This window comes from Notamacropus eugenii, chromosome 5 (genome assembly GCF_028372415.1).
Source record: "Notamacropus eugenii isolate mMacEug1 chromosome 5, mMacEug1.pri_v2, whole genome shotgun sequence".
Lineage (NCBI taxonomy): Eukaryota > Metazoa > Chordata > Mammalia > Diprotodontia > Macropodidae > Notamacropus > Notamacropus eugenii.
Window position 1 is genome coordinate 205,263,908 of NC_092876.1, and position 26,843 is coordinate 205,290,750.

At 36.3% G+C, this 26,843-nt stretch overlaps 1 protein-coding gene across 6 annotated transcripts in view; it reads left to right on the forward strand.

Moving 5' to 3' along the window:
- NBEA (neurobeachin) overlaps positions 1 to 26,843 on the forward strand; it is a 783,989-nt gene that overhangs the window by 703,256 nt on the left and 53,890 nt on the right. For all 6 annotated transcript variants that reach the window (XM_072611897.1, XM_072611896.1, XM_072611899.1 and 3 more), the window contains one exon: positions 11,652 to 11,771. In XM_072611897.1, coding sequence (XP_072467998.1) covers positions 11,652 to 11,771 — 120 coding nt within the window. The remainder of the gene's footprint in view (positions 1 to 11,651; positions 11,772 to 26,843) is intronic.

The window sequence follows — 26,843 nt, forward strand, 5'->3', positions numbered from 1 at the left end:
TAACTCAGAGGACTCAGATTGAATATCGTCTGTGGATTTTACAGCTCTGTTGCTTCTCCTTTCTAATCTTGCTTTCTGAGTCTGTTTTCTTTATCATTTCATCAGTGGCTCAGCAAGAGTTGTACCAGAGGTGCAAATTCATTTTTAGATACCATTAATAGCTACATTGTAATTGTAAGTAAAGTTTTAGTGTTCTTGGATTTCATTTAGCATTGTTCTTTTAGGGATCCTTCAGCTGTTTCAGTGACATTGACTTGAATAGCCAAAAGTTGACTGTTAAGTTAAAAAATACTTATCTTCTGCTGTCACATTAATTTCTACTACAAAGAGACAAAGGGAACTAGTTATAGTAGGTGTTATGGAACTATGAGTATAATCTAGTGACTAAAATTCTTATCCTGTTAGATTAGGAAAACCATATGTGCATATATATATATACACACATACATACATACTTACATACATTCATACATACACACACACACTATTCCCAGTTCTCTTGAAGGTTCTACTTATTTTGTCCCAAGACTGATTTCATTAAAAGTGAAAACTCTCTGTGTTTTGTCTTCCATGGAGTCCAATTACTTGCCAGCCATTTTTTTCTTTCCCATTCATAAATAGAGCTTTTGAAACTGATCATTTTATACATCCTCTGACTCAGCCTTCTAGACCATTTCATTAAATTATGTTAATCTGTGTGATAGGCAATAAAATGCACATATGTCTAAAGGGGGAGATCCTTTTTGTACTACCTAAGGATTGAGATTACAGATTCAAAATCAGTGTCAGAAATGTGTATCAGAAAAAGCTACATGGAGACAAATTGTCCGAGTTGGTAAATTTACCTTCTTTGGTTAAAAAAAGCCAAAAATGACAGTGTATCTCTAGTTATTAAAGAGGAAAACTAAGTTCAAGTTTGATATTTATTCTATATTACATTGACTTAAGATAGTCGAATATTCTTCCACAGGACTACAGATAGCCACTTACCCTTGCTGCTATAAGTAAGTTTATTTCTAATGACTCTTTTCACTTACACTCATTTTTTTCTGTGAGCCACTAAACTAGTATCCATAGAAAAAAAACTCCATGTATTTGATTTTCCTTTCCCCTAAATGCCAAGTTTACCAGTTTTGGTCTAGCTGTCCATCAACAGATCTAGGAATTGTACAGATACTTTATTTTCTACTTTACTTCATTTTCTTGGGACTTTCCTAAGACAGACAACAAGCCTCTGAATCAGAAAAGCCTGGATTCAAATTCCACTTCTGACACCTTGCTTTTGTGAGTATGGGCAAGTCAAAGTAAATTTTCAGTTCCCCTGGGCAATTTCTATGATGCTAAGTTATAGACAGTTACTGATCTGTAGTGATAGAAGGACTTTACTCTCTGGGACTTCTCTGTACCAATGAAGTTTAAAAAAAAAAATTGCAAGCCAGTTTTTTCTTTCCTATTCAAGAAAGAATTTTTGAAACTGATTAAGTTTGTATGTCCTCTGACTCAACCTTCTAAATCATTTCATTTAATTATGTTAATCTGTATAATAAGCATTAAAATGCATATCTGTCTAAAGTGGCTATCCATTTTCTATTCTTAGTGCTCCCTTATTTTGCCCGGAGAAAAGTACTAGTGTTTATTATAGTCTCCTTTTTGTATGTGTATATAGACCTCCCAAAAAAATCTCACATGAGGAAAATAAAGAAAAATTAGACATTCAAGTTACTTCCATGCCCTGTTAATCAAAATAAAAAGTGTCTCATTTAAAAGAACTTTTGCGGTCTAATGATAATATCTCAAAAATATTGTTCTCTCAGATTTTAGGACATGATTTCCAAAAAGTTCTTGTAGTTTCTAATTTAGAATTAAAGAGGCAGAATTTTTTATTTTTCTCATGTGTAAAACTGAAGGCTAAGATTTTTAATGAAAGCAAGTTAAAAATATTTATTTGTGGATTTTCGTAACAGCTTTTAGCCAGTTAACCTAAAGTTATTTGTAATATACAAAACATTTTAAATATGTACATATAAAACAATGAACAAAATCCTATCCTTGATATCTAGCCTTACCTTATGATAAACAAGTATACATTGAAGTACCATCTGAAATATTGTTTCCCTTTTATTATACTAGCCAGTATTATTTGAGATGTTTATTAACTTTGTTTTTTATGGGACTTCACTCTCAGAAGTATCCTATAACTTTTTTAAAAAGTTGTATTGATAGCATCTGTTTTTATACTACACTCACCCCCATTGAATCCTCCCTTGTAACCAAAAAAAAAAAAACCACTTAAAACCAACTGACACAGTGATCCACTAAGTATATGCAACATTCAGCACGATATTTCCCTCCTCCCCTCACTTCACTACATAGCAGAACTGGGAGGTTTGAATTATTTGTCTTCTGGAATAAGTTTTGTCTTTAATCTGAGTTCAGCTGCCCTTAGATATGTTCTTCTTCATTGTTGTGGTCATTGTCTGTATTGCTCTCCTGGTTCTACTTTTTTCATCCTGCATGAGTTTATACAAGTCTTGTCATGTTCCTCAAAATTCCTCATATTCATCATTTCTTACAACACAATATAATTGCATTACATTCATATACTCCACAATTTGTTCAACTTTCCCCTAATTGATAGGAACCCACTTTGCTTCTAATTTTTTGACTACCATATAAGTGGCTACTTGTTTATGATAAATGTATCCCTTCCCAACTTAAACCTGTAAAGAGATATATAAACACATATGTACTGGGTATATTTATTTAGCAGTAATAATAATAGCTAGCATATATGTAGCACTTTAAGATTTGTTAAGGTTTCTGTAAGGTTTTAAAGGTTTGCCAAAGTGCTTTGTAAAAATCTCATTTAATGCTTTTTGGAGGATTAACCTGGGAGGAAGGTCCTTTTTTTAATCTCCATTTTACAGGAAAGAAAACTGAGGGAGAAAGGTTAAGCAACTTAACCAGGTGTTTGAGGGCTGGATTTTAATTCAGGCTTTCCTTGACCGCTAGTTCTGCTGTATCATATCACCTGGGACCTACCTCACTAACCAGTGGTTAAATGTAGTATCAAGTTGTCTCTCATTTTTCATTCATTTTAAGCCTATTGTATCTTCTCCTAAGTCTTCTTTTCTTCATATTATGTATTCTTTCTTCATTAAACTGATCTTCACATGGCATGATTTTGAACAGCCGCATCATCCTGGCAACCTTTCTCTGACTGTGCCCCAACTTGTGTATGACCTTTCTAACATGGCATTACACAAAACTAGACAGTACCATAGGTGTTACCTGATCAGGATAGATTATAATAATTGTTATTTCCCTAACTCTGGATTTCTATTAATATAAAAGTCCTTATTAGCTTTGTTGGTAGTCGCAGCATACTGCCAATTCACGCTCACCCCAAAGTTCACTAAAAAAACATAGTACTTAACTAAAATGTTGTGTGTGTTATAAAATAAAGCTACTCTTTAGGAACCTTTGGCAGCTTGTTCCTGAATACAGTCCCATTAGAAAATAGATCATCTTTCTGGGTTTTATTTCCTCTTCTGTAAAATGAGAAAAGATACCCTGAGTCTTTTCCATGTCTAAATCTATGTTCCTATGATCAGACATGACCTCCTGTAAGATGTAGTTATATACTGAAGAAAGCTAGGGATTCCATAAGGTAAAAGTAAAGAAAGAACATTCTAGGCGTGGGTGACAGGCTGTATAATGACATGGAAAGAGGAAGTGAATTGTCACATAAGACACATAAAGACCAGTTTAGCTGAAACAGTAAAGTGCATGAAAGGAAATAATAGGATATCAGTCTGAAAAATCAAAGAAGTTTGAACCAGATTGCAAAGGGCTTTAACTGTCAGGCTAGCCGGGTTTGTTTGTTTGTTCTAAATCCTAAAAGCAGTAGGGAACTCCTGAAGCTTCTTAAGTAGACAAATGATATGATCAGATATATGCTTTAGGAATATGTCTTTGCTTACAGAGTGCTAAGGGTAATGGCAAAACTAACTGTGTTACATGAATGTGAAAGAATATTATTGTGCCATAAGACACTTCAGCTTCATTTCTGTTTGTAAATACTGGCCTTAGCACTGGGGGATACAAAGAAAAGCAAAAACATAGACCTTGCCCTCACATTCTACTGGGAGAGACAATATGCAAACAAGTGTATATAAAATGTATACGGTATAAATAGGACACTATCTCAGAAAAAAGCACAAGTTGGGAGGTGGTTTGAAAGGGAAGAATGACAGGGAAGTGGGAGAGGTATTTTGTAGTAGGTGTAATTGGAGCTGAGTCTTGACAAAAGTCAGAAAAACTAGGAGGCAGAGGTGAAAATGAACATTCCAGGTACAGGGGATAGCCATCAAAAAGGTATGGAGTTGGAAGTATGCCCTGGCAAGGAACTGCAAGAAAAACAGTACAACTAGATTTTAGAGGATATGTAGGGAGGAATAAAGTGTATGAAAAATGAAAACATCAAAGTGAGGCTAGATTGTAAAAGATGATAAAAGTTCAATAAAAGGATTTTAGATTTGATCCTAGACCAGAAGGCTATTTCAGCAGTACAGGCTTGGGGTAATGATGACCTCTACCAATGTGGTAGCGGTGTCAGATATTCTGAAGGTAGAAATGATAAGATTTGAGCAGAATTCATATGTGGGATAAGTGCAAGTGAGGAATCAAACATAACACTGCAGTTGTGTGTCTGAGTAACTGGGAAGAATGGCAGTATCCTTGACAAAGAGGGGAGGATTTGAGGTAAAGAGAATGAGTTTGGTTTTAGACATATTGAATTTGAGATGTCTATGGAATAGTTCAAGTTCTGTTGGACAGCTCAAGATGTCCAATAAACAGTTAGAAATTTAAAACTGGAGGTCAGCAAAGAAATTATGACTGGATAAGTAGATTTAAAAATCATCAGTTGAATCCGTGGGAGTTGATGAGATAACCAGTGAAGTAGTAAAAAGGGAGAAGAGAAGAGGGCCTATGACGGAGCCGTAGGGGACACCCATAGGCAGTAGACATGATAAAGATTCATCAAAGGAAACTAAGAAGGAGTTGTCAGAGAATTAGGAAGAGAACAAGCAAAGATTGATATCTTGAAGAATTAGAAAGAAGAGAGTATTGTTACAAATAATAATAATAGTAGCTAACATTTATAGAGTGCCTACCATGTGCCAAGCAACGTGCTAAGCACTTTTCATTTGATCCTCACAACAACTCTGGGAGGCTATTATTATCCTCATTTTATAGATGAGGAAATTGTGGCAGACAAAGGTGAAGGCACTCCAGGGTCACATAGCTAGGAAGTGTCTGAGATCAGATTTGAACTCAGGCCTTCCTGACTTTAGACCTGGAGCTGTATCCACTGTGCCCTCTAACTGCTGAAAAGAGGGTGATCAATAGAAGTGGTGTCAAACTCAAATGTAAACAGTATTTTCACTGAGAGCAGGCACTCTTTTTTTCCTTAGAAATATATTTATTATGTTTTGTTGTTTTTTCTTTTCAAAAATATTTTTATTTATTAACAGTAACAGTGGTAAAAATGATAATAATAGCTAATGTATACAGCATTTAATATGTCGGGCACTGTGATAAGCACTTTACAATTATTATTTCATTTGATCCTCACAGCAAGCCTGGGAGGTAGTTGCTAATATTATCTCCATTTTACAGATGAGAAAACTGAAGCAAACAGAGGTTAAGTGAAGTCATTTAAGCCCAGGATCACACAGGTAGTAAGTATCTGAGCCTCTTCCAGACTCCAAATCCAGCGTTCTTCACACTGCTCCACCTACGTGTCTTTGTGAAGTAGAGAGTTGGTCTTGGAATCAGGAAGACCTGGACTCAAATCCCACCTCTGAAAAATACTAGCTGTGTGGCTTGGAACAAATCATGGTGACCTCAGAGTGGCTCAGAAAACTCTCTAGAAGCTATAGGTTGCAGAGCAATTGAGATCTGTCTTAAATCTTACATAAGGATCCCAGCAAGCCACATATTGACTTATGTTCTGTTGTATTTATATTTATTTCATTAACATTTCCCAGTTACATTTGAGCTGCTTGGGAGTGATGCAGCCTACAGCAAGGTGTTCTACTGTTAGTGATGTCAGGTCAAGAAGGAGGATTTCTGAGAAATGATTTAGCAGTGAAGAGAGAGGGTTAACTTTGGAGAGAGCAGCTTCAGTCAAATGATGAAGTCAGAAGCCAGATTATAGGAAGGTAAGAAGAGGGTAAGAGGAACAAAATGGAAGCAAAAATTATAACAGCTTTCCCAAGAAGTTTAGTCACTAAGGAAAGGAGAAACAGAATCATAAAGTAATGGATCAACTAAGAGGTTGTTTGTTTGTTTTTCAAAGCTAGGAAAAAAAGTAGATATCTTGGTAGGCAGGAGGGAGACATCAAAGAAACAGAAGATTAGTGAGAGAGTAGGGATGATGAAGAAACTGTAGTGGATCAGGATCACTTGTGCATGTGTACACAGTTGCCTTGGCAAGGAGAAGGACTACTTCTTCATGTGAGGCAGTAGTGAAGGAGATAGTAGGGAAAGACATGAGTGATTCCCAAAATTAGTAAAAACTCTGACAATATAAGTTATAGATAAAAAGGAACACGGGATAGGCAATGAGGAAGGGGCTTTAGGTGCTGATAGCCTGCATTTTATACTACTGTGCTTTTAGAATGTCTGTATGACACATGGGAAAGAATGCGAAAAGTCAGATCTGAAAGCCCCTTCATGAATCACTTGTCTAACTTCTTCATCTTATAGATAATGCTGATGCCAGAGAAGGGAAGTGGCTTGTTCAGTGTCACTGTACACAACAAGGGATTTAAATAGAATAGATTTTCAGCGGGAAAGACCTGGGAGGGAGAGAGGGAGACAATTTGGAACTCAAATTTTTTTTAAATTGATGTTTAAAAATTTTACATGTAATTGGGAATAATGAAATAAAAATATTTTTGAAGAGAAAAAACCAACAAAATATTTTTATAAAGAAGAAAAGAGTACCTGCTCTCAATGAAAAACAAAGGAAGAGCAAACATTAAAAATAAGAAAAGTGGTAGGGAGAAGACACTGATATCATATATTTTCTGTTGCTGCCTTCCAAGGAACAGTCTAAGTTGATGATAGTTTGGCTGCAGTTATGAGTGAGCGGACTTAGAAGTAAGAGCATGTAAGGCCATCTTCTAGGTCTGTGTGATTAGGGAGAGGTAACATCACCAACAACCCTTCATTTGTTCAAGGCATTCACAAGCTGAATCATAATAACTCAAAGTGATCCATATTGCCACATGATAGCATTCATATTCTTGTCTTATATAACTTTTATGCTTTTATTTTAACTTCTTGTGCATCTATCCCTTATTTCTTTAACTGTAAGAGGAAAAGACATGATATAGTAGAAAAAGCACTAGATTTGATCATAGAGCCTGGATTCAAATCCTGACTTTGCCTGCCGCTGCTCTTCAGTCATTTGGTTATGTCTGACTCTTCATGACCCCATGTACCACATAGCCTGTCATGTCCTTCTATCTTTCACTGTCTCTCCAAGTCAGTCCGAGATCACATTACTTGTTTCCAGGATACTGTCCTTCCATCTCATCTTCTGCCATTCCCTTTTCCTTTTACCTTCAATCTTTCCCAGCATCTGGATCTGACTCTGCCAGGTCTGGCAGTGTACCCTTAAGAAAGTCACTTAAATCTCTTTGAACCTGTTTCCTTATCTATAAAATAAGAAGGTTGAACTAATTGATGTCTAAACTCTTTCCTGTTGTTGAATTTGGATGATCCTAAGAAGTATTCCTTGTACAAATGAACCTCACAAACTGTTTCATGTATGTAGTAGCACTCCATAAAAGAGATTAACCTATTTTCTCTCCTTCTCTCTCTCTTTTCATTCTTTTCTTCCTTGTCAGTGTTTTGCTTCCTACCACTGTCTTTCCCAGTTGTCCTCCCTTCTATCAGCCTTCCCACCCCACCCCACCCCCCTTCACCCTCCAAACACACTTTTCTTAGTCTCTTCCCCTCCTACTTCCCTATGGGATAAGATAGATTTCTGTACCCAACTGATTGTGTATGTACTTCCTGCTTTGAGCCAGTAAGGTTCAAGCAATGCCCAATGCCACCCCCTCCATCTTTTCCTCCATTGTAATAAGTCTTTTGTACCTCCTCATGTGAGATAATTTACCCTATTCTACTTCTCCCTTTCTTCTGTTTCCAGTGCAATGTATGCTCCTAAGTGCAGTAATAGTGATACAGTTCTTAAGCATTACAAGTATCATCTTCCTGTGTAGGGATGCAAACAGTTTAGCCTTATTGAGTTTCATGTTTTCTCTTTCCTTTTTATGCTTCTCTTGAAACTTGTATTTGAAAATCAAATTTTTGTTCAGCTCTGGTCTTTTTGTCAGGAAAACTTAAAAGTCTTCTATTTCATTGCATGATCATTTTTTTCCCTGAGGGATCATTGCTCAGTTTCATTGGGTACATGATTTTGGTTGTAATCCTAGCTTTTTTGCATCCTGGAATATCATATTCTATAACCTCCAATCCTTTAGAAACTTCTGAATCCTGTGTATTCCTGATTGTGGTTCCATGACTTGAATTGTTTCTGGCTGCTTATAATATTTTCTCCTTGTCCTAGGAGTTCTGGAATTTGGCTGTAATGTTCCTGGAAGTTTTCATTTGGGGATCTCTTTCAGGAAGTGATTGGTGGATTCTTTCAGTGTCTTTATTACCCTTTGTTTCGAGGATATCAGGGCACTTTTATAATTTCTTGAAGTATGATTTCCAGGTCCATTTTTTGATCATGGCTTTGAGATGGTCCAATAATTCTTAAATTATCTATCCTGGATCTGTTTTCCAGTTCAGTTGTTTCTCCAATGAGATATTTCACATCGTTTTTTTTTTCATTCTTTTGATTTTGTTTGATTGATTCTTGATATTTCACAGAGCCATTAACATCTACTTGTTCAATTCTAATTTTTAAGGAGTTATTTTCTTCAATTAACTTTTTTACCTCCTTTTCTATTTGGCCAATTCTTCTTTTTTTAAGGGGTTGTTCTCTTCAGTAAATTTCTGTACAACTTTTTCCATTATTTTGTGCTTCCTTTATGAAGCTGTTGACTCTTTTTCATGATTCTCTTACATCACTTGCATTTCTTTTCTCAGTTTTTCTCCCACCTCTCATTTGATTTTTTAAATTCTTTTTGAAAAGCTTTTCCAGGAGTTCTCTTTTTTTAACTTGAGACCAATTCACATTTTTCTTTGAGGCTTTGTATGTGGGCATTTTGACATTGTTATCCTCCTCTGAGTTTGTGGTTTTGATCTTCCCTATCACCATAATAACTTTCTGTGGTGAAATTCTTTTTTTGATTTTTGCTCATTTATTTCAACATATTTTGTTACTTTTAAAGTTGAGCTCTGCTCCTGTGGTAGAGGGGATATTGTCCCAAGCTTTTTGTGTGAAAGGCTGCAGGCTCTGACTGTTTAGCATTGCACAGGTGCAACAGGAGGCCTGGCACTCACTTGCTGTTCTTCCAGGTTTACAAGGTGAGGGCCAGGGTTGGGGAGGAGGTTCCTAGACACTTACCTGGCACTGTACTAGGGCCACTGTACCGAGATCACAAGGCCTGGCCACTCTCCTACTGCTGCTCCAGGGCCATTGATGGGCTTTCTGTTGCACCAGGGCCCACAGGGGTGGGGTGTTTTGGTGGGGAAAGGATTCCAGGGAATCTGGCCATTCTTCTGGTGCTATGCTAGGACCCATGGTGGAGGGTTGGTGCTGTGCTGGTACCATGGGAGGTTGAAGAACCTGGCCACTCTACTGTTTCTGCATCGGGTCTGCCGGACTTTGTCACTGACCTGCACTAAGGCTCAGGGCCTCCTGCTTGCCTGCTGAGGCAGAACTTGCTTCTAGCTTGCCAGGACACTGCCGACCCTGGACTACCCCTTTTACACCTAGTGAGACACACCTTTCCTGCCAAGCTTCCAAGTTGTCTTGGGCTAAAAAATTGTTTGAAAGAACAAAATTTGAGAAAAAAATATTTAAACCAGTTCAGGTGATTTCCTACATATTCCATCTTGCCTCCAGCACTAAATAAATGTGTTGAATAAATTGATGTAATAGTTGTTTTTATACACAACTATAATATTTGACTTTAATCCTTCAGACTGTAAACTCTTTGAGGGTAGGGACAGCCTTTTTGTTAATTTCATCCCCATGTTTATTGGATTGGATTGGATTGACTGACTTAATCAGACATGATTCAATCATTTTTTCAACAAAGATTTAGCAGTCACCAACTAAATACAGAGAACTGTGTTAGGTACTGTTAACTGATCTGAAATAATGTTCCATGTAAAAAAGAATATTAAAATTCTGTTAACTGAACCCACGAAGAAAAAAGCTTTTTGAATGCAACTATGGAATTTCTAATGTATTCATGGATGTTTCTCCTATTTACATTGACTTCAGAATCAGAACCATATAATAATGTAATAGGGAAAGAGGAGGTGTGGAGAATCTACTGTACCATAACAGTTCTATAAACATTGGCAGTTTGTTTCACTTGAACCTGTTTGGGAATAAGACATAGCAGATCAGCAAGAATTTCATTCCTAACCATGTTTAAGTAGCCACTGAAGTGCCAACAAAGCAAATGTAGGGGGAAAAAAGATCCAAAAAAGCATTCTCTCTCAATTTAAGTTTAATTCTTTTTCTTTAATATTTCCTTTATGCCTTTTGTATTTTTAGCATCACTATCAATTTCCAATAAAACTCTCCCTTTTGTAACAAAATACTTTAAACAAAACAAACCCAATGTTGATTTTGTTTAAGAGTGTGTGTTTTGTTCCACTCTCATACCTCTCTATATAGAGGAAGGAGATATGTTTGACTATCAGTTCTTTGTGGTCAAGACTACTCATTGCATTGAATGGAATTCTGATGTCTTTTAAGGTTGTTTTCATTTACATTATTACTGTCTTCAGTGCTAATTTCAGTGAAGTGACTATCTTACATCATTTATAGAACAAATTTCTTGATAATTTCATAAATACGTATTTTGAATGGGTAACCAACTAAACTCCAGGCACGCTTACCTCATATTTTTCTGTTGTCTCCTTCATAATATTTCTCTATCCTTCACAGCACTATGAAATATATGCTTCAATAACTTACTCCAATATCTCTCTTATCTCTCTTTCTTCCTCTCCCCTTCTCTCCCTTCCCTGTCCCTCTTCCTCTCTCCCTTTCCTCTCCTTCCCTCTCCTCCTTTTCTCTTTGTATATGCATACATACATATATATATATTAAGAAAAATTACATTGTTAAAGGGGAGAAAGCAAATGAATTACAATTAAATAACTAAGGAAAAAATTATTAAGGCTTTATCCGACCTAGGGGCAGTTTGTTCTTGGTAGCAAAAAGAAAAAAAAATTGAACTGAGCTAAACAGATAGATAAAATAATTTCAAAAGGTTGTGACCTGAATGAGTAGTAGGAATCCTGAAAGTAATGAAATCACAGAAATTTCAAAGTACCATAGTAGTGCAAGGTGGTTATCACTACAAGTTGGAAAGATTCTCATCATCTACTAAGATGTTGTATAATAATTAATATTGTGTGGTTTGTTTGTTTTTATTTAGGAACCTTTCACAACGTTCTTTCTTAATGCAAATGATGGGAAATTTGACCATCCAGATCGAACCTTCTCATCAGTTGCAAGATCTTGGAGAACAAGCCAAAGAGATACATCAGATGTAAAGGTAAGCTTTAGGGAAGTTAGGGACTACAGAATATTTTTTCCTGCATTGGAGCTACTGAAACTTAAATTATGTGCTTTCAATTTTGATATTTCTTTTTTTAAAATGAGAGTAAGAAAAATTTTACCTTTCATTCTCAGCACATACCATAATTTTAAAAGAATATACTATACATCTAAGCTTCTGAAAATAATCTTGTATACAATAGAAAATGATTAAAGATTCTTTTTTATTCTATGGTTAAGGTGTTTTGCTCTTTTAAAAATCCAATCTAATTTAGATCAAATAATCAGGAGATGGAGAAAAGCCCAATAAATTGCTCTTTCCTGCTGTTAATTCAATATTTGGTCTGTTCCATAAAACACAGCAGGAATTGGATTTGACCTTAAAGTGTCATATTGTTATAGCTTGCCCAGTCCTGGGTTTGCATAGCCTGGGGCAATTAATAAAGCATTAATGACAAGACCCATTTAAAATGTGGGCTTTTCTGTACAGCTTTAGCTTTTACTTGACTGTGCCTGGGGATATTATGCAACAATACACATTAGATTAAACCAACATACACACAATGTACAGAAACAGCCGAGAGCAGAGTAATTTTACAGTCGTTATTACTTAACTATTGTTAAATACAAAGGTTTATTGTACATTTACATGGGATCTTGTAAAAAAAAATCTTTCAGAATTTTGAACAATAAAATCTTTTCCTTATTTGCATGGTTGTCATTTTCCCTAGCAATAAGGCTACATGATCAGATTTGTACACAAGTTTAGATGTAACTCATTTTAAGCCCTCGTTCTAAGGCAATGTTTCATTACTGTCACATTATGGAATATAAAAATTTGATGTTATAAAACCTTTTAAGGTCTGAATCAAACCAATGAAAGATAGTAAAGTCACAGTTGCCTTTTACTTCCTTTATCTATGGGTATTCTACAAAACACCTCAGAAAGACAACTGCTCTGCTACTGAGTTATAAGAGAATTTTATAAATATAGAACAGCAATCTTGACTTCTTTCCTTAAAGAATAAGCATCACAATCCTTTATAAGGATGAGGTATATGGGTTTTATTCCTATCACTAGGTATTTTCTCAAGTATTAATGTATAAATAATATACAAGCATGATTAGGAAAGATAAGAAAACCTAAAGTATCTCCCAGATTTTTGAAATTCTGAAATTTTACATTTTTCTTCCAGCAATGAAATCTTTCACTGAAAGCTAAACCAAAGATTTAAAAAATCTTTTTTTCTCTTGAAATTTAACCTTTTTTTTGTGCTGTGGACTCCTTTGTCAGGTGAAACCTATGGACCCCCTTCTCAGAATAATATTTTTAAATTCATGAAATAAAGTACATAGAATTACAAAGGAAACTAAGTATATTGAATGAAATACAGCTATCAAAATACTTTTAAAAACAAATTCACAGTCTCCGAGTTAAAAACCTTTGCCTCAAGGCATATGACAACAACCATTCCTTTATTTGAATGGCTTTCCATCCCCCACCTTACCCAGCCCCTACCATAAACTCTCTAGTGGGAATAAATACTCCTAATGCTTTCAGCCACACTATGGAAATGACTTGGAACTTGTAAAATGAAAAATTCCGGAAGATATAAATTCAAGATTGAAACTTAGACTGCGTATCTCTGTATAAGTGTGTGACACTTTTCTCAATAGCTTCTGACTTCACACTCAGTACCCCTTTTTGCCATCCCATACTAAGAACTAGTTTCCTGCCCCAGTTCTGAGAAAACCAAAAAGCTACTGAAAGAAACAGCTGAGAAGTAAGATTTACAACAAATGTACTCTGTTGTGCTAAAATGGGTTGTAGGCTTCTTGTGGGCAGGAACTGTCTTCAGTCTCCTTTTGAATTGGCAGCGCTTACCAGAGTGCCTGGCGCCTAGCAGGGACTTGATCAATGTTTATTGGTTGACTGACATTAAAATGTGTAAACAGTTAAAATTAAAAGCAAATCTCAAAGAGTTTTTAGAAAATAGATCCATATTTGGGCAAAAAAAATTATAAAGGTGAAATAGTAAAATTGTTTTTGTTGGATTTCAATTGCATTGTTAAAATTTTTATTTTAGTTGGGTTAAAAGATATCTAGGATTGTATGTGGACATGATTTCCCTGACTCTTCAATCCTATCTCTGACTTGGAAATCAGCTAGTGATCAACAAGCATTTATTCGGTGCCTACTATGTGCTAGATAACAATGGTAGGGACTGGGATAAGAAGAAAGACAATTAAACAGTCCCTACCCTTCACAGATCTGAAGGGAACAGTGTACATACCAAAAAACATACAAAAGTGTATTCAAAATACAGAGAGGTGCTAGGAGCTTGGGGAATTAGGAAAGGCCTTATGTAGTAGATGGCATTTGCAGGGAGCTTTCAAGGAAATCTAAGAGTTGGAGGTGAGGAGGGGGTATATGCCAGGTATAGGAGGAAAAGCATGGGAATACAGGAATGGAATTCATATGTGAAGAATAAGCAGGATAGTTTATTGGGTCTGTTGTAGTGTGAGTAGAGAATATTTTCCGAAAAGTCTAGAAAGGCAGGATAGAACCAGATTGTAAAGGGCTTTAAATACCAAACATAGTAGGCTGGATTTATTATAAGGGTAATTAGGAATTCCTAGAGTTTACTGATCAGGGAATCTGTGCTTTAGAATGTCACTTGGGTAGCTATATGGAGAACAGATTGGTGCAGGGAGAGACTTGAGGCAGGGAGACTAATTAGGAAGCTACTTCAATAGTCGAGTGAAGAAATGATGAGGATGTGAACTAGGTGAGTTGCTCTGTAAATGCAAAGAAGGTTGTTAAGGCCATTTTCTTTATTTTTACAATTAAAAACTGACTGAAGGATTGATACATCTGTCAGTGTTCCTCCATCTTTACCAATTTCCTGGTTAGATTAAGACCCCTTCATGCCTGGACAGAACTGATGACCATGATGGCTATTTGTCCAATAGCCTCAACCAAATGTTTTATACCAGAATTAACTCTTGAGTCATAGCTCAAAATTAACATTTTAGAAACTGATTTTTATTTTACAGTAGGGTTATAATGAAGAATCCCAATCTAATTCTGGTGAAATAGAAATAATGTTAACCTGTCCTGTTATACTGAAATAGGCATAGCAAGGATAAAACAAGGATTTTTATAAGGGAGTTGGGATATGTATTAGGAGCACCTTATGAATGGTCTAAATTCTTATCCTAATTCTCTGATTAAACTATAATTTATTTTAATTCATAAATAGCAGAAATTTTTAATAATGTATAATGAATATAATAAATATTAATTATTCTTAAAATTAATAGAAATAATAGTTTGACTAGACATATTTTTTTCTCTTTAGAATCACAGAAACAAGACTTAGAACTGACCGAGGTTCATACAGAGAACACTGTTTGCATTTGAAATTCTGGTTTAACTCAGCACATCTTAAGTTCAAATACTATATATAATATAAGGTTTACTATTGTACTATTGTAAGAAGTGATGAAGGGAATTGTTTCAGAGAACCCTGGGAAGACTTGTGTGAACTGATGCCAAGTGAAGTGAACAGAACCAAGAGAACCATTTATATAATAACAATAAGAAGCTCTAAGACTTAGAAACTCTGATCAGCTCAGTGATCAGCCACAATGCCAAATGATTAATCACCTTCTGATTGGTGACTCATAGTACAGAGTCTCACGTATTCACATACACACCAAAGTGTGGAATAAACAGAAACACACATACATGTGTATATATATTTATATTTCAGACATGGTAAATGCAGAAATTTGCCTTGCTTGTCTATACATGGTTTTAGCAGGTTTTTTTAGACTTAAATTGGGGAGGAGAGGACAGTTTTGCTGATTGAAAAAAATGAAATTTTATTTTAAAAATGAAAATACAGACCTTTACATGCAAAAATTTAGAAGATACTATTTGTATATGTTTCATCTAACTGTCAGAATGAACATATTTGAACACTCCAGTTTTCTTTATCTTTATATAAAAATATTTTCAGAACTAAGATGCAAATCATAGAAAAATAGCATATAGTCTGCTGAAACTTATGAAAAAAATGACAGAATTCATTCAAACATAATCAATTCAGAATCAATTCCTAGTTAATTGACAGCATAGTTTTCAAAATAACCAGATGTATTACTAAACTGAAATTTTAATTTTTCTAAATTTCTTTATGTGTATCAACACACACTACATTACTATTAATTTGTTTATGTCTTGGTCTTTATTAAGCATACATAGTAAACAAGAATTCCTTTACTTTTTTTCACTGACATATTAAAATACATTTTCTTGGATCATTTACAAATAAGAGCATTCATTCCTTGTCTTGATTTGATGAACTTGATCAATAGAGCATATATTTTTATTAGCCTGGTAATACACAAGGGAAAACTGGCATAAAATAGATAGTTTTATTGTATCTTTATTAATGTCAGTCTTCTTCTTTGGTAATGAATACACGTTGAGTAAAGGATATGTGTTAGTAAAGTGACCTTTCCAGATATAAGTTTTCTAGAAATAGCCTTAGTTTGACCAGTTAGCTTTCAAACATTTACTCCTCCCTCTAGTACAACTTTTGGTAGCACTTAAATCCAAATAAGTTATTTTTCTTGCACTAATATTTCCTAATGCCTCACAAATTTATTATGCTTCTTTTTCAATAGCTGTGTAGATGTCAGAAGAGGTAGCAGTGACAAAATGTCATTAAGGTGACATAGTATAAATTCATACAGTTAATGGAGGTGCTCACCACTGGTTCATTGACCCATAATGAGGCTCCTGCAGAATTAATGGATGCCCTGGGATTAATCTTTTGGAAAAGAGAAAGAAAAAAGATGGCAGCTTTAAAGTCTTTCAGTGAATTATATTAGAAAAGTGAAAACGTCTGGAATGGATTTGATTTCACTGAAAAACCCTAAAGTGGTATAGTCCCTTAGCAAAACATATTAAACTGAAACGTCAGATTTGATGTAAAAGGTATACAATTATGACAATGCTAATAGTGGTCTTCTATCATTCTAAGAAATACTTTAAAGTCTAATTTCTCAGCAGCTTGAACTTGTCATAAGCTTATAAATTAGAAAATGTGTCTGAGGATGTTTTCTTATATGTAGGCAGAAGGCATATAATATTATTAACTGTACCTAGGGGTTTTAGTATAGCTATTAAAATAAACTAGGAATCACATTTACTGACACAAAATGTTTGTTAATAAATACTCATTTTGTCATTTCTTTAACAACATTTGGGCTTTAGCATTTTTTTATTTAAGAAATTTTAAACTACATGAAATCCTTTGAAAGTTATATTTCTATTGAAAAATGGAAACCTGACCTACTCTGGGTGCATGAAAAGAAATGGGAGAGATCATTAGTGTGAGAAAATATCAAAGAACATTGGAGTATAATAAATTGAGGAAAATATTAAAGTTCAATGGAATTCTTAATTTTTATAGCTCTTCAGTTTAAAATACTTGCTGACATTCAATAGCATAACAGGATAACTAATTCTATAATAAAATGATGAAATCCATAATAAAATTTAGGTTTTTGTGAAGGAAACGTAGTGGCCAAACCTCTTGCCCCAAACATTATCTCAAAACAACCATCAGTTCCATCAAATAGGAAATGAAAAATTCAATTTCTAAATGTTGTTTGTGTTAGGGGTCAGAGACCTAGGTGTATAGAGCCAGCTTGAACCCAATTGATTATTAAATTTTCATTTTAAGCATTTATACCTCAGAAATCAGCACACACTATATAAATCAGGGCTTAATTTCTTATTTTGTTGATGTTCCAGACTTAAGAAAGTGATAGGGGAAATGTTAAATAATGCAGATTAAACTCCTGTGTTGTGGGCACATTTTCTTTTTTTTTTTTTGCTTGGAGAGCTTCTTATTAAACATTTATCAGCACACCTGACTGTTGAGGCAGACCTTTGATCTGATCAGCTCTCCACAGTAAAGTAGACTAAGTACTCTATAATGTATATAGTCTTAGAAAATTGCTTGGGGGTGGGGGGGCAGAGCCAAGATGGTGGAGTAGAAAGACACACATACACAGGGTCTCCCCACACAGCTCATAAAATACCTGTAGAAAGGGACTCTCAACAAATTTTGGAGCAGTAGAAGTGGAGAACAACAGAGTGGAGGAGATTTCCAGCCCAGGGTCACCTGAAAGGTCCACGGGAAACGTTGGTTGCACCAGACGCAGAGCAGAGCATGGAGCCCAGCCCAGCCTTAGCCACGCAGCTCCCAAAAAGCCCTTGGGGGCGGAATCCCCAGTCTAACTAGCAGATTCCTCAACCCACAGGCATCAGAGGTCAGTGACGGGGGTTTCTCGGCTGGCCAGGAAGGGAGAAAGGTCTTCCCATAGCTCCAGCATCAGGCAGCGGCCACAGAGGCTGCACAGCAGCCGTACAGACCTCTCCATTGTTGGAGCGTAAAAACTCCTGGGGGCACTGAAGAGCTGAGTCTTACCTCAGCCCTGTGTGGAGGCCCTGGGGGAGTTGGTCTTTGTCTCACACTGAATGGCGGCCCTGCCCATCTAGCTTATCTGAAAATCAGCCCCCAGTGCTGACTTGGAGGAACTGGAGGCCAGGTGGCTGTGGAGAGGTAACTGCTAAGATTCTGGGCACAGAAATCCCTCTCTTTGTCCAGACCAGTACATGCTTGATTGTGCCACCTTGGAGGTCTCACAGATTCCCAGAGTATACCCTACTCTTGACAAAGGACCCAAAAGTAAAGTAACTGGTTAGGGAAAATGCCCAAAAAAGGGAAAAAAAATAAGACCACAGAAGGTACTTTCTTGGTGAACAGATATCTCCTCCCATCCTTTCAGATGAGGAAGAACAATGCTTACCATCAGGGAAAGACATAAAAGTCAAGCCTTCTGTATCCCAGACATCCAAAATAAATATTCAGTGGGCTCAGGCCATGGAAGAGCTCAAAAAGGATTTTGAAAATCAAGTTAGAGAGGTAGAGGAAAAACTGGGAAGAGAAATAAGAGAGATGCAAGAAAAACATGAAAAGTGGATCAACACCTTGCTAAAGGAGACCCAAAAAAATGCTGAAGAAAATAACACCTTGAAAAATAGGCTAACTCAATTGGCAAAAGAAGTTCAAAAAGCCAATGAGGAGAAGAATGCTTTCAAAAGCAGAATTAGCCAAATGGAAAAGGAGGTTCAAAAGCTCACTGAAGAAAATAGTTCTTTCAAAATTAGAATGGAACAGGTGGAGGCTAATGACTTTATGAGAAACCAAGAAATCACAAAACCAAAAGAGTGAAAAAATGGAAGATAATGTGAAATATCTCATTGGAAAAACAACTGACCTGGAAAATAGATCCAGGAGAGACAATTTAAAAATTACGGGACTACCTGAAAGCTATGATCAAAAAAAGAGCCTAGACATCATCTTTCATGAAATTATCAAGGAAAACTGCCCTGAGATTCTACAACCAGAGGGCAAAATAAATATTGAAAGAATCCACTGATCACTGCCTGAAAGAGATCCAAAAAGAGAAACTCCTAGGAACATTGTGGCCAAATTCCAGAGTTCCCTGGTCAAGGAGAAAATATTGCAAGCAGCTAGAAAGAAACAATTCAAGTATTGTGGAAATACAATCAGGATAACACAAGATCTAGCAGCTTCTACATTAAGGGATAGAAGGATGTGGAATATGATATTCCAGAAGTCAAAGGAACTAGGACTAAAACCAAGAATCACCTACCCAGCAAACTGAATATAATACTTCAGGGGAAAAGGTGGTCTTTCAGTGAAATAGAGGACTTTCAAGCATTCTTGATGAAAAGACCAGAGCTGAAAAGAAAATTTAACCTTCAAACACAAGAATCAAGAGAAGCATGAAAGGGTAAACAGGAAAGAGAAATCATAAGGGACTTACTAAAGTTGAACTTTCATTCCTACATGGAAAGACAATATTTGTAACTCTTGAAACTTTTTTCAGTATCTGGGTAGTTGGTGGGATTACACACGCACATGTGCACATGCACACACACACATAGAGACAGAGTGCACAGAGTGAATTGAATAGGATGGGATCATATCTTAAAAAAATGAAATTAAGTGGTGAGAGAGAAATATATTGGGAGGAGAAAGGGAGAAATGGAATGGGGCAGGTCATCTCTCATAAAAGAGGTAAGCAAAAGACTTTTTAGTGGAGGGAAAAAGAGGGGAGGTGAGAGAAAAACATGAAGTTTACTCTCATCACATTCGACTAAAGGAAGGAATAAAGTGCACACTCATTTTGGTATGAAAACCTATCTTACAATACAGGAAAGTGGGGGATAAGGGGATAAGCGGGGGGGGGGGATGATGGAAGGGAAGGCAATGGGAGGAGGGAGCAATTTGAAGTCAGCACTCTTGGGGAGGGACAGGATCAGAAGAGAGAATAGAAGCAATGGGGGGCAGGATAGGATGGAGGAAATTATAGTTAGTCTTACACAACATGACTATTATGGAAGTCATTTGCAAAACTACACAGATAAGGCCTATATTGAATTGCTTGCCTTCCCAAAAGGAATGGGTGGGGAGGGAGGGATGAAGAGAAGTTGGAACTCAAAGTTTTAGGAACAACTGTCGAGTACTGTTCTTGCTACTAGGAAATAAGAAATACAGGTAATGGGGTATAGAAAGTCATCTGGCCCTACAGGACAAAAGAGAAGATGGGGATAAGGGAAGCGAGGGATGTTAGAAGAGAGGGCAGATTCGTGATAGGGGCAATTAGAATGTTTGGCTTTTTGGGGTGGGGGGAGGGGAGAAATGGGGAGAAAATTTGGAACCCAAAATTTTGTGGAAATGAACGTTGAAAAGTTCAATAAATAAATTTTAAAAAAAGAAAGAAAAGAAAATTGCTTGAGACACAGAGAATATAATTTGATTATAATGTTTTAAAGTCAAGATTTGAACCCAAATCTTCCTGCTTCCAAAACTAACCTATCTATTTCACTGCCTCTTTATTTTTTTATCATATAGAAAAATGAGGTTGTTGGATAAAATTTTAAATTTTTCAACTGATTTAGTATAGAACAGCCAGAGCATATTGAAGTTCCAAGTTATAAATCTCTTTAATCATAAACTGTTTTTAATAATATGTACATACTTTAAAATTTTAAAAATCTGTACTGTGATTTTTATAAGTATTACAACAACCTCTTCATGTCTTAGTTGAAGGTTTCATGAATCCACATGGCAAAAGTCAATAAATAACTAAGCAAGCAATTACATATCAACCAAACTTCTGGTGATGAGTTTGTCTGTATTTATCTTGGCTGGTTCTCAGATCACAGACATACATAATCTCTTGCCAGGGCTGTACTTGACGTCCTTCTAGCTCAGTAGCTGCCAAAATTACAATGACATGTAACATTTAGAAATCCAGGATCGGCTTCATAATACAGTGAGGCATCCAAGTAAGATCTTAATAGAGTTATATGAGCGATTCCTATTACATATTGTTATAAACATTTTTGTCAAAGTAATTATAAAATGATATGACTAATTTGCTGTTTTTATAACTTCTAAAACTTCTCCTTTTGTCCTTATATATAATTGCTTATTTAGTGATCATAAATACATTCTTTAGATTATAAGATCATAATAAGGCTTTTTAATTTCAAGGGAGTAAGGAAGGGGCAGAGCTATAACTATATTTTTTGATTAGTATTTTATTTTAAAGTTTAGCTTACTTGTAGTGGTGTAAATTATTTGACACTATCTCTGATACACATAAATCTAAATCATTCCTAAATGATAACTTTTGTTCAGTGAAAGTATTTTCATGTTTAGCACAGATTTCTCTGCATTATTACTGAAATATGTTATTAGTAGTTGTACTGGAGGCTTTAATTTATTAGAGATTTCCCCTCTTGTTCTCTTTTGGGCATCAGTAAGAGATAAAAGTGCTTTCTTAACCTTTAAGTGTTATATGGATGCAAGTTGCTATTATTATTACTGACTGCAGATTATAGGATCATAGACGTAGAGTTGGAGGAGGGCCTAAAAATCATCTAATTAAAATTCCTCTTTTTTGCAGATAAGCCCAAGGCTTAGAGGTGGTAAATGAATTATCCAATATCACTGCTATTTCCAACAAACTATACTACCTACCCTCTTTACTTTCCCTAAGTGGTATTCACTGAAATGTGTCTGGAGATATTTTTAAGGGATCAGAACTCTGTAAGCTATAATGAAAAAGAGTATGAATGTACTTACGTAGCTCCAAGTTCTAATTCCTTTACATGATTATATCTTCATACTGAACAAATCAGTTGTTCAGCTAACATTTATTAATCACCTAATATATACCAGGCAGTATACTAAGTACTAATGTTACAAAGAAAAGCAGAAAGAGAAGTCTCTGCTCTCAAGGAGTTCACATTATAATGGGGGGGACAACATAAAAACAACTGTTTACAAACTAGATAGAATTTGGAAAGCACCTGTATTTATAGAACAGAAAGGGTAAGATGAGCTAGCAAATGAACAGAAATATTCAGCCTGATAAGAGGAACCAAGAAATAACAACATCATGGAAGTCAGAGAAGAGGATAGGAAAAAGGAAATGAGTGGTCAGTGGTGTCATACCAGCAGAAAAATTAAGGATGAGAACTGAAGAAAGATCATTGGATTTACCAATTAAGAAATCATTGCTGACCTTCTGCAAAGCAGTTTCATTAGAATAGTGAGAAGACCTACCTCCATCAGTTGTCCTAAATATGCAAATAACACCAAAATCTGTAGACCTAAATTTCGTAATCTATATCGCTAGACCTGAGTTATAGCCTTATATTTCTGACTGCCTGCTGCTGCACATCTCCACCTAAATATACTAAAACATAATACAACAAAAACATCCTTTGCTAGTCCAGTAGCACAATATGACATCCCATGCTTCCTCATTAAGTCCCTAGATTAGTACACCTAATTGTTTTCTGTGTTGCACCACTCTTGTTATATCCTTGGGCCCATGCTGTACCTGTGGTACATGATTGCTGCATCCCAGTTTCAAGAGAAATGGCCAGCACCATGTCTTCCCCCAGGATTATCTCCCTTACCCTCTCCCTCCCCCTTGCCTTCTAATACTTCTCCTAGTTCCACCTGCTTGCAAGGATTGGAGAGTTGAGGATTAAGGGTCATTGACTATACTATAAGGTTATAGGGCAGACTGGGGTGGGGGGAGATTGTAGTACAAGTTTTACTGTACCTTCCAGTGATTTAAATAAAAGTCACCCTATCATGAAGTTCAGAATGTGCCATAAATGGATCTCCTAAGGTCTTCTTCAACCCCTGGTGACTTTCTCTCTTGATTTTTCTCTCCCTCAGAAGTAACCACCCCAGCAGCAACCTGAAGGTCTCTCCCCAAGGACTCTTCCCTATAATTTCTCAAGTACCAGAATGACTAGTTATGGCTAGTTTATAGCATATTACCAATAAAGAAATATACAGGAAAAACAGTGAAAAGAGATAGAGAGGTATATGATTGGTAGAGAAGGTACATCAGTCATGTAGGGACTATGCAGGATGACTAAGAGACATCCTTTATGCTCTTTTGGTATTTTTGCAATGTCAAAAGATCCCAATCTCATCTTCCCCTGCAAACCTGACCATCTGCCTTGCCTTCCATATCCTTCTAGTCACTTTTACTCAAAGTCTTAGAATCATATTGATTTTTCCTTCTTCCTCATCTCCTATATCCGGGCAGTTGCTAAGCTCTGTTGATTCTACCATGGAGGTATTTCTTGTGTCCATGTAAAATTCATTTATCCTTTCATTGATTCAGTAAACATTTATTAAACTTTTATTATGTGAGATACACTGTGCTAAGTACTGTGTGAATTACAAAGATAAATACAATATGATCCTTATCTGTAAGGGGTTGCTTACCCAGTAGAGGTATAAGCATGACATGTATGCAGATAGTGATAGTAAACATCAACATATAGTAAGTGAATACAACAAGTACCAATGAAGTGGCATGAAGGAAAGATCACTATAGATTGTAGAGATAGAAATAATCATGAGAAGGGGAGCATTTGAGATAAGTGCCTTAAAAGATGAATTCCATTAAGTTAATAGAAGGGAGCAAATACATTAGCAGGCCTTCTTTGAGAGACTTAAAATTATTTAGTTCAACAAATTATCTATACCATACTTCTGGACTTTCTGCAATAATAAAAAAGCACCCGGCTTCTTTCTGTTCAGAGTATCCCAGAGGTTTAAGTGCTTCACACTTCGGCCTGCTTGCTCCCTCTTCCTTACCAATAAAATTATAGGGTAGTCTTTGTGGATGGAGTAGGGAGCTACAGACATTGTTATACCTGCTAGTGACTTAAATAAAAGTCAACATTACATCATGAAGGTGAAGACCAATATGTGCCATAGGTGAGATTCCTAAGGTCTTCCTGAGCCCCTGGTGAGTTCCTCTCTTGCTCTGTCCTCCCCCAGCAATAGCTTGGAAGTCTCTTCCCAGGTGCTCTTCCCCACAATTTCCCAAGTACCAGAATGACTATTTATATCTCTGGCAGTTTGCGACTTATTACCAACAAAGAATTATACAAGAAAAGTCTCTGTATCAAACATTTATTTGTCAACTCATTCTGATATCTGTTAACACTTTTACATATTATTTGATTCTGCTAGTCCTATTCTAGGACTAGGTTTAAAAAAAATCTTGACATTCTAAAATAATAGGGCAAATCTTATAAGACCAAATTTAATAGAGTGAAATTTAAAGTGCTGTATTTGGTTTAAAAAAAATCAGAAGAGGACCCTTCATGCATCAGGGTGTAGGCACAAAAGCTGCCCTGCCAAGCATCCACTCTTTTTTTCTGGGCAGAGAAGACCCAGGGGCGCATACTTTACCTCTGCTACTGGGCTGTTGGGGCCCAGGTTGGTGCCAAGACGGTAGCAGCCAGGCTCGCTTCTGATATGGGGATGCCCAAGAAGAGGAAAGACCAGAATAAGGAGCCAACGAAAACACTTCCTTTCACTGGACCTGTCTCAGTGGACCAGAGTGGTTCCATCACAATAGCCATTCATGCCAAACCTGGCTCCACACAAAATGCCATAACAGATGTGAGAACTTAGAATGTAAGTGTAGCTATTGCTGCACCTCCATCAGAAGTGGAGGCTAATGTAGAACTATGTCAGTATCTTTCCAAGGTCCTAGAACTTAGGAAGAGTGATGTTACCTTAGAAAAGGTGGTAAATCTCGTGAAAAAGTGGTAAAGATTTTGGCATCCGCAACTGCAGAAGAGATTTTGGAGAAATTGAAAATGGAAGCAGAAGCTCCCTAAAACAAATCAAAAAAGCCAGAAATGAACAGTTTTTAAATACTAAAGAAGTAAATTCTTAAGGAGAAGAACCTGGATGATTCTTGAAAGATAGTGCTTTGAAGAAAAACAGGTCTATGAAAATACTCTTCATGGAATGTTGGAAACATCAGAATATCATATAACTAATAAGGCAAATTATACTGCAGCCAAACTTCAGCTCCTACTGAAAATACTCAATCTAAGCCATTATGGTCCAATTCTTAATATTTAGAACTGGTTTGTTAATACTACATACCTGCCCTAAAGCTTATTTTATGGACTATTACTTAAATTTTATGGAACCATACACTTAAAAGTGTTAAAAGAGACCTTAGAGATTATCTCCTTTACCCATGTTATTTTTACAGATGACCAGTGTCAGAGAAGCTGATCAGCTTGTCCAAGGTCACACAAATAATCAGCATCACTGAAACTAGAGCTCACCTCTCCCTTCACCCCAGTGGCAGTGTCCCATGCATATCACACTATTGCCCTGACTGTTATTTACAAGTATTAAGAGACAGATGTATAGAAGCAGCTTGGCAGTGAGTAGAGCCCTAGACTTGGAAGTCAACAATATTCACTTCTCAGAGCTTCAGGAAAGTCTCTAATGCTCTGGATTGGAAATGGGTTGAAATATGGGCTGGTGGACAAAATCATAGATCCTTGACTTATTTCTGTAAAGAAAATGTGTTGAATTTGTTGAGTTGCAATTAGATAATAACATTCTAAAATGTAAAAAAGAAAATCAGAAGAGGGAGCTCTTAATAAACTGCCTCAGTTTTTTCATTGAAGCATGAGGCAAGGCCTTGAGCTGAGAGGATTGAGAGAGAGAGTATCCCATGGGAAACTTGAGGGAAGCAAGACTGTCTAGAACAGCTATTGTCAGAGTAGATCAAGTTGATTGGGAAGCTATAAAAGGATTACCTCTTGCAGTGAAGGCCCAGTTAAGATTATATAACAGAAATTTGTAATAGAGTATAAATCTGAACTAATTTATAAAAAGGTCAAGGTAGGGAAAATGGGAAAGTGCAGCCAGTCCAACAGTAATAGGAGAGCTTGGAAGCAGCAGTGGGAAGCAAGGTGTATTATAACCCCTCTATCTCAACCAGTGATTCTAGGGGAGCATAAGTGAAAGTGTAACCAGTGCCAGAGAGGGCAGCCAGGGAGACTGTGGAGCCAGGTCTCAGTAAGTGCCACAAAATAAAAGGTGTGGAAAAGGCAAAGATTTAAGATTTAAGCAAGTTTAGTGTCTGTGGAGCTGGCTCTCCAGAGAGCACAGTGGAAGTGACATTTGAGGGTCAGGTTGAGGGGTATAGGAATAAAAGAAGGGACAGTGGGAGATAGAGAATGGAGTTTACATAAAGGTAGCTAGGGGTTCAGCATCACTGGTCTAGGGAGGGTATGAGCAGGTGAGAGTGAGCAGGTGAACACTGCTGAATGTGTTCAAAAGGATTATTAATGTCATTAAGGGTTTGACCTCAATGTGATGCTTTGTTGGGGTGTTGGGCAGTTATTTCTGCAGGCAGGGTAGGCCAGGAAATTGTTGGAGAGAGTAGAAAGGAATAAGAAAATAGATATTTGAGAAAAGAGATTTGCATTGAGACTAGAATTTCAAATTCCAATTCTAGGCCAGCTGCTTAAACAAGACAACCATAAATGGAGAAATATATGTTTTTAAAATCACTACATTTATCTTTCACT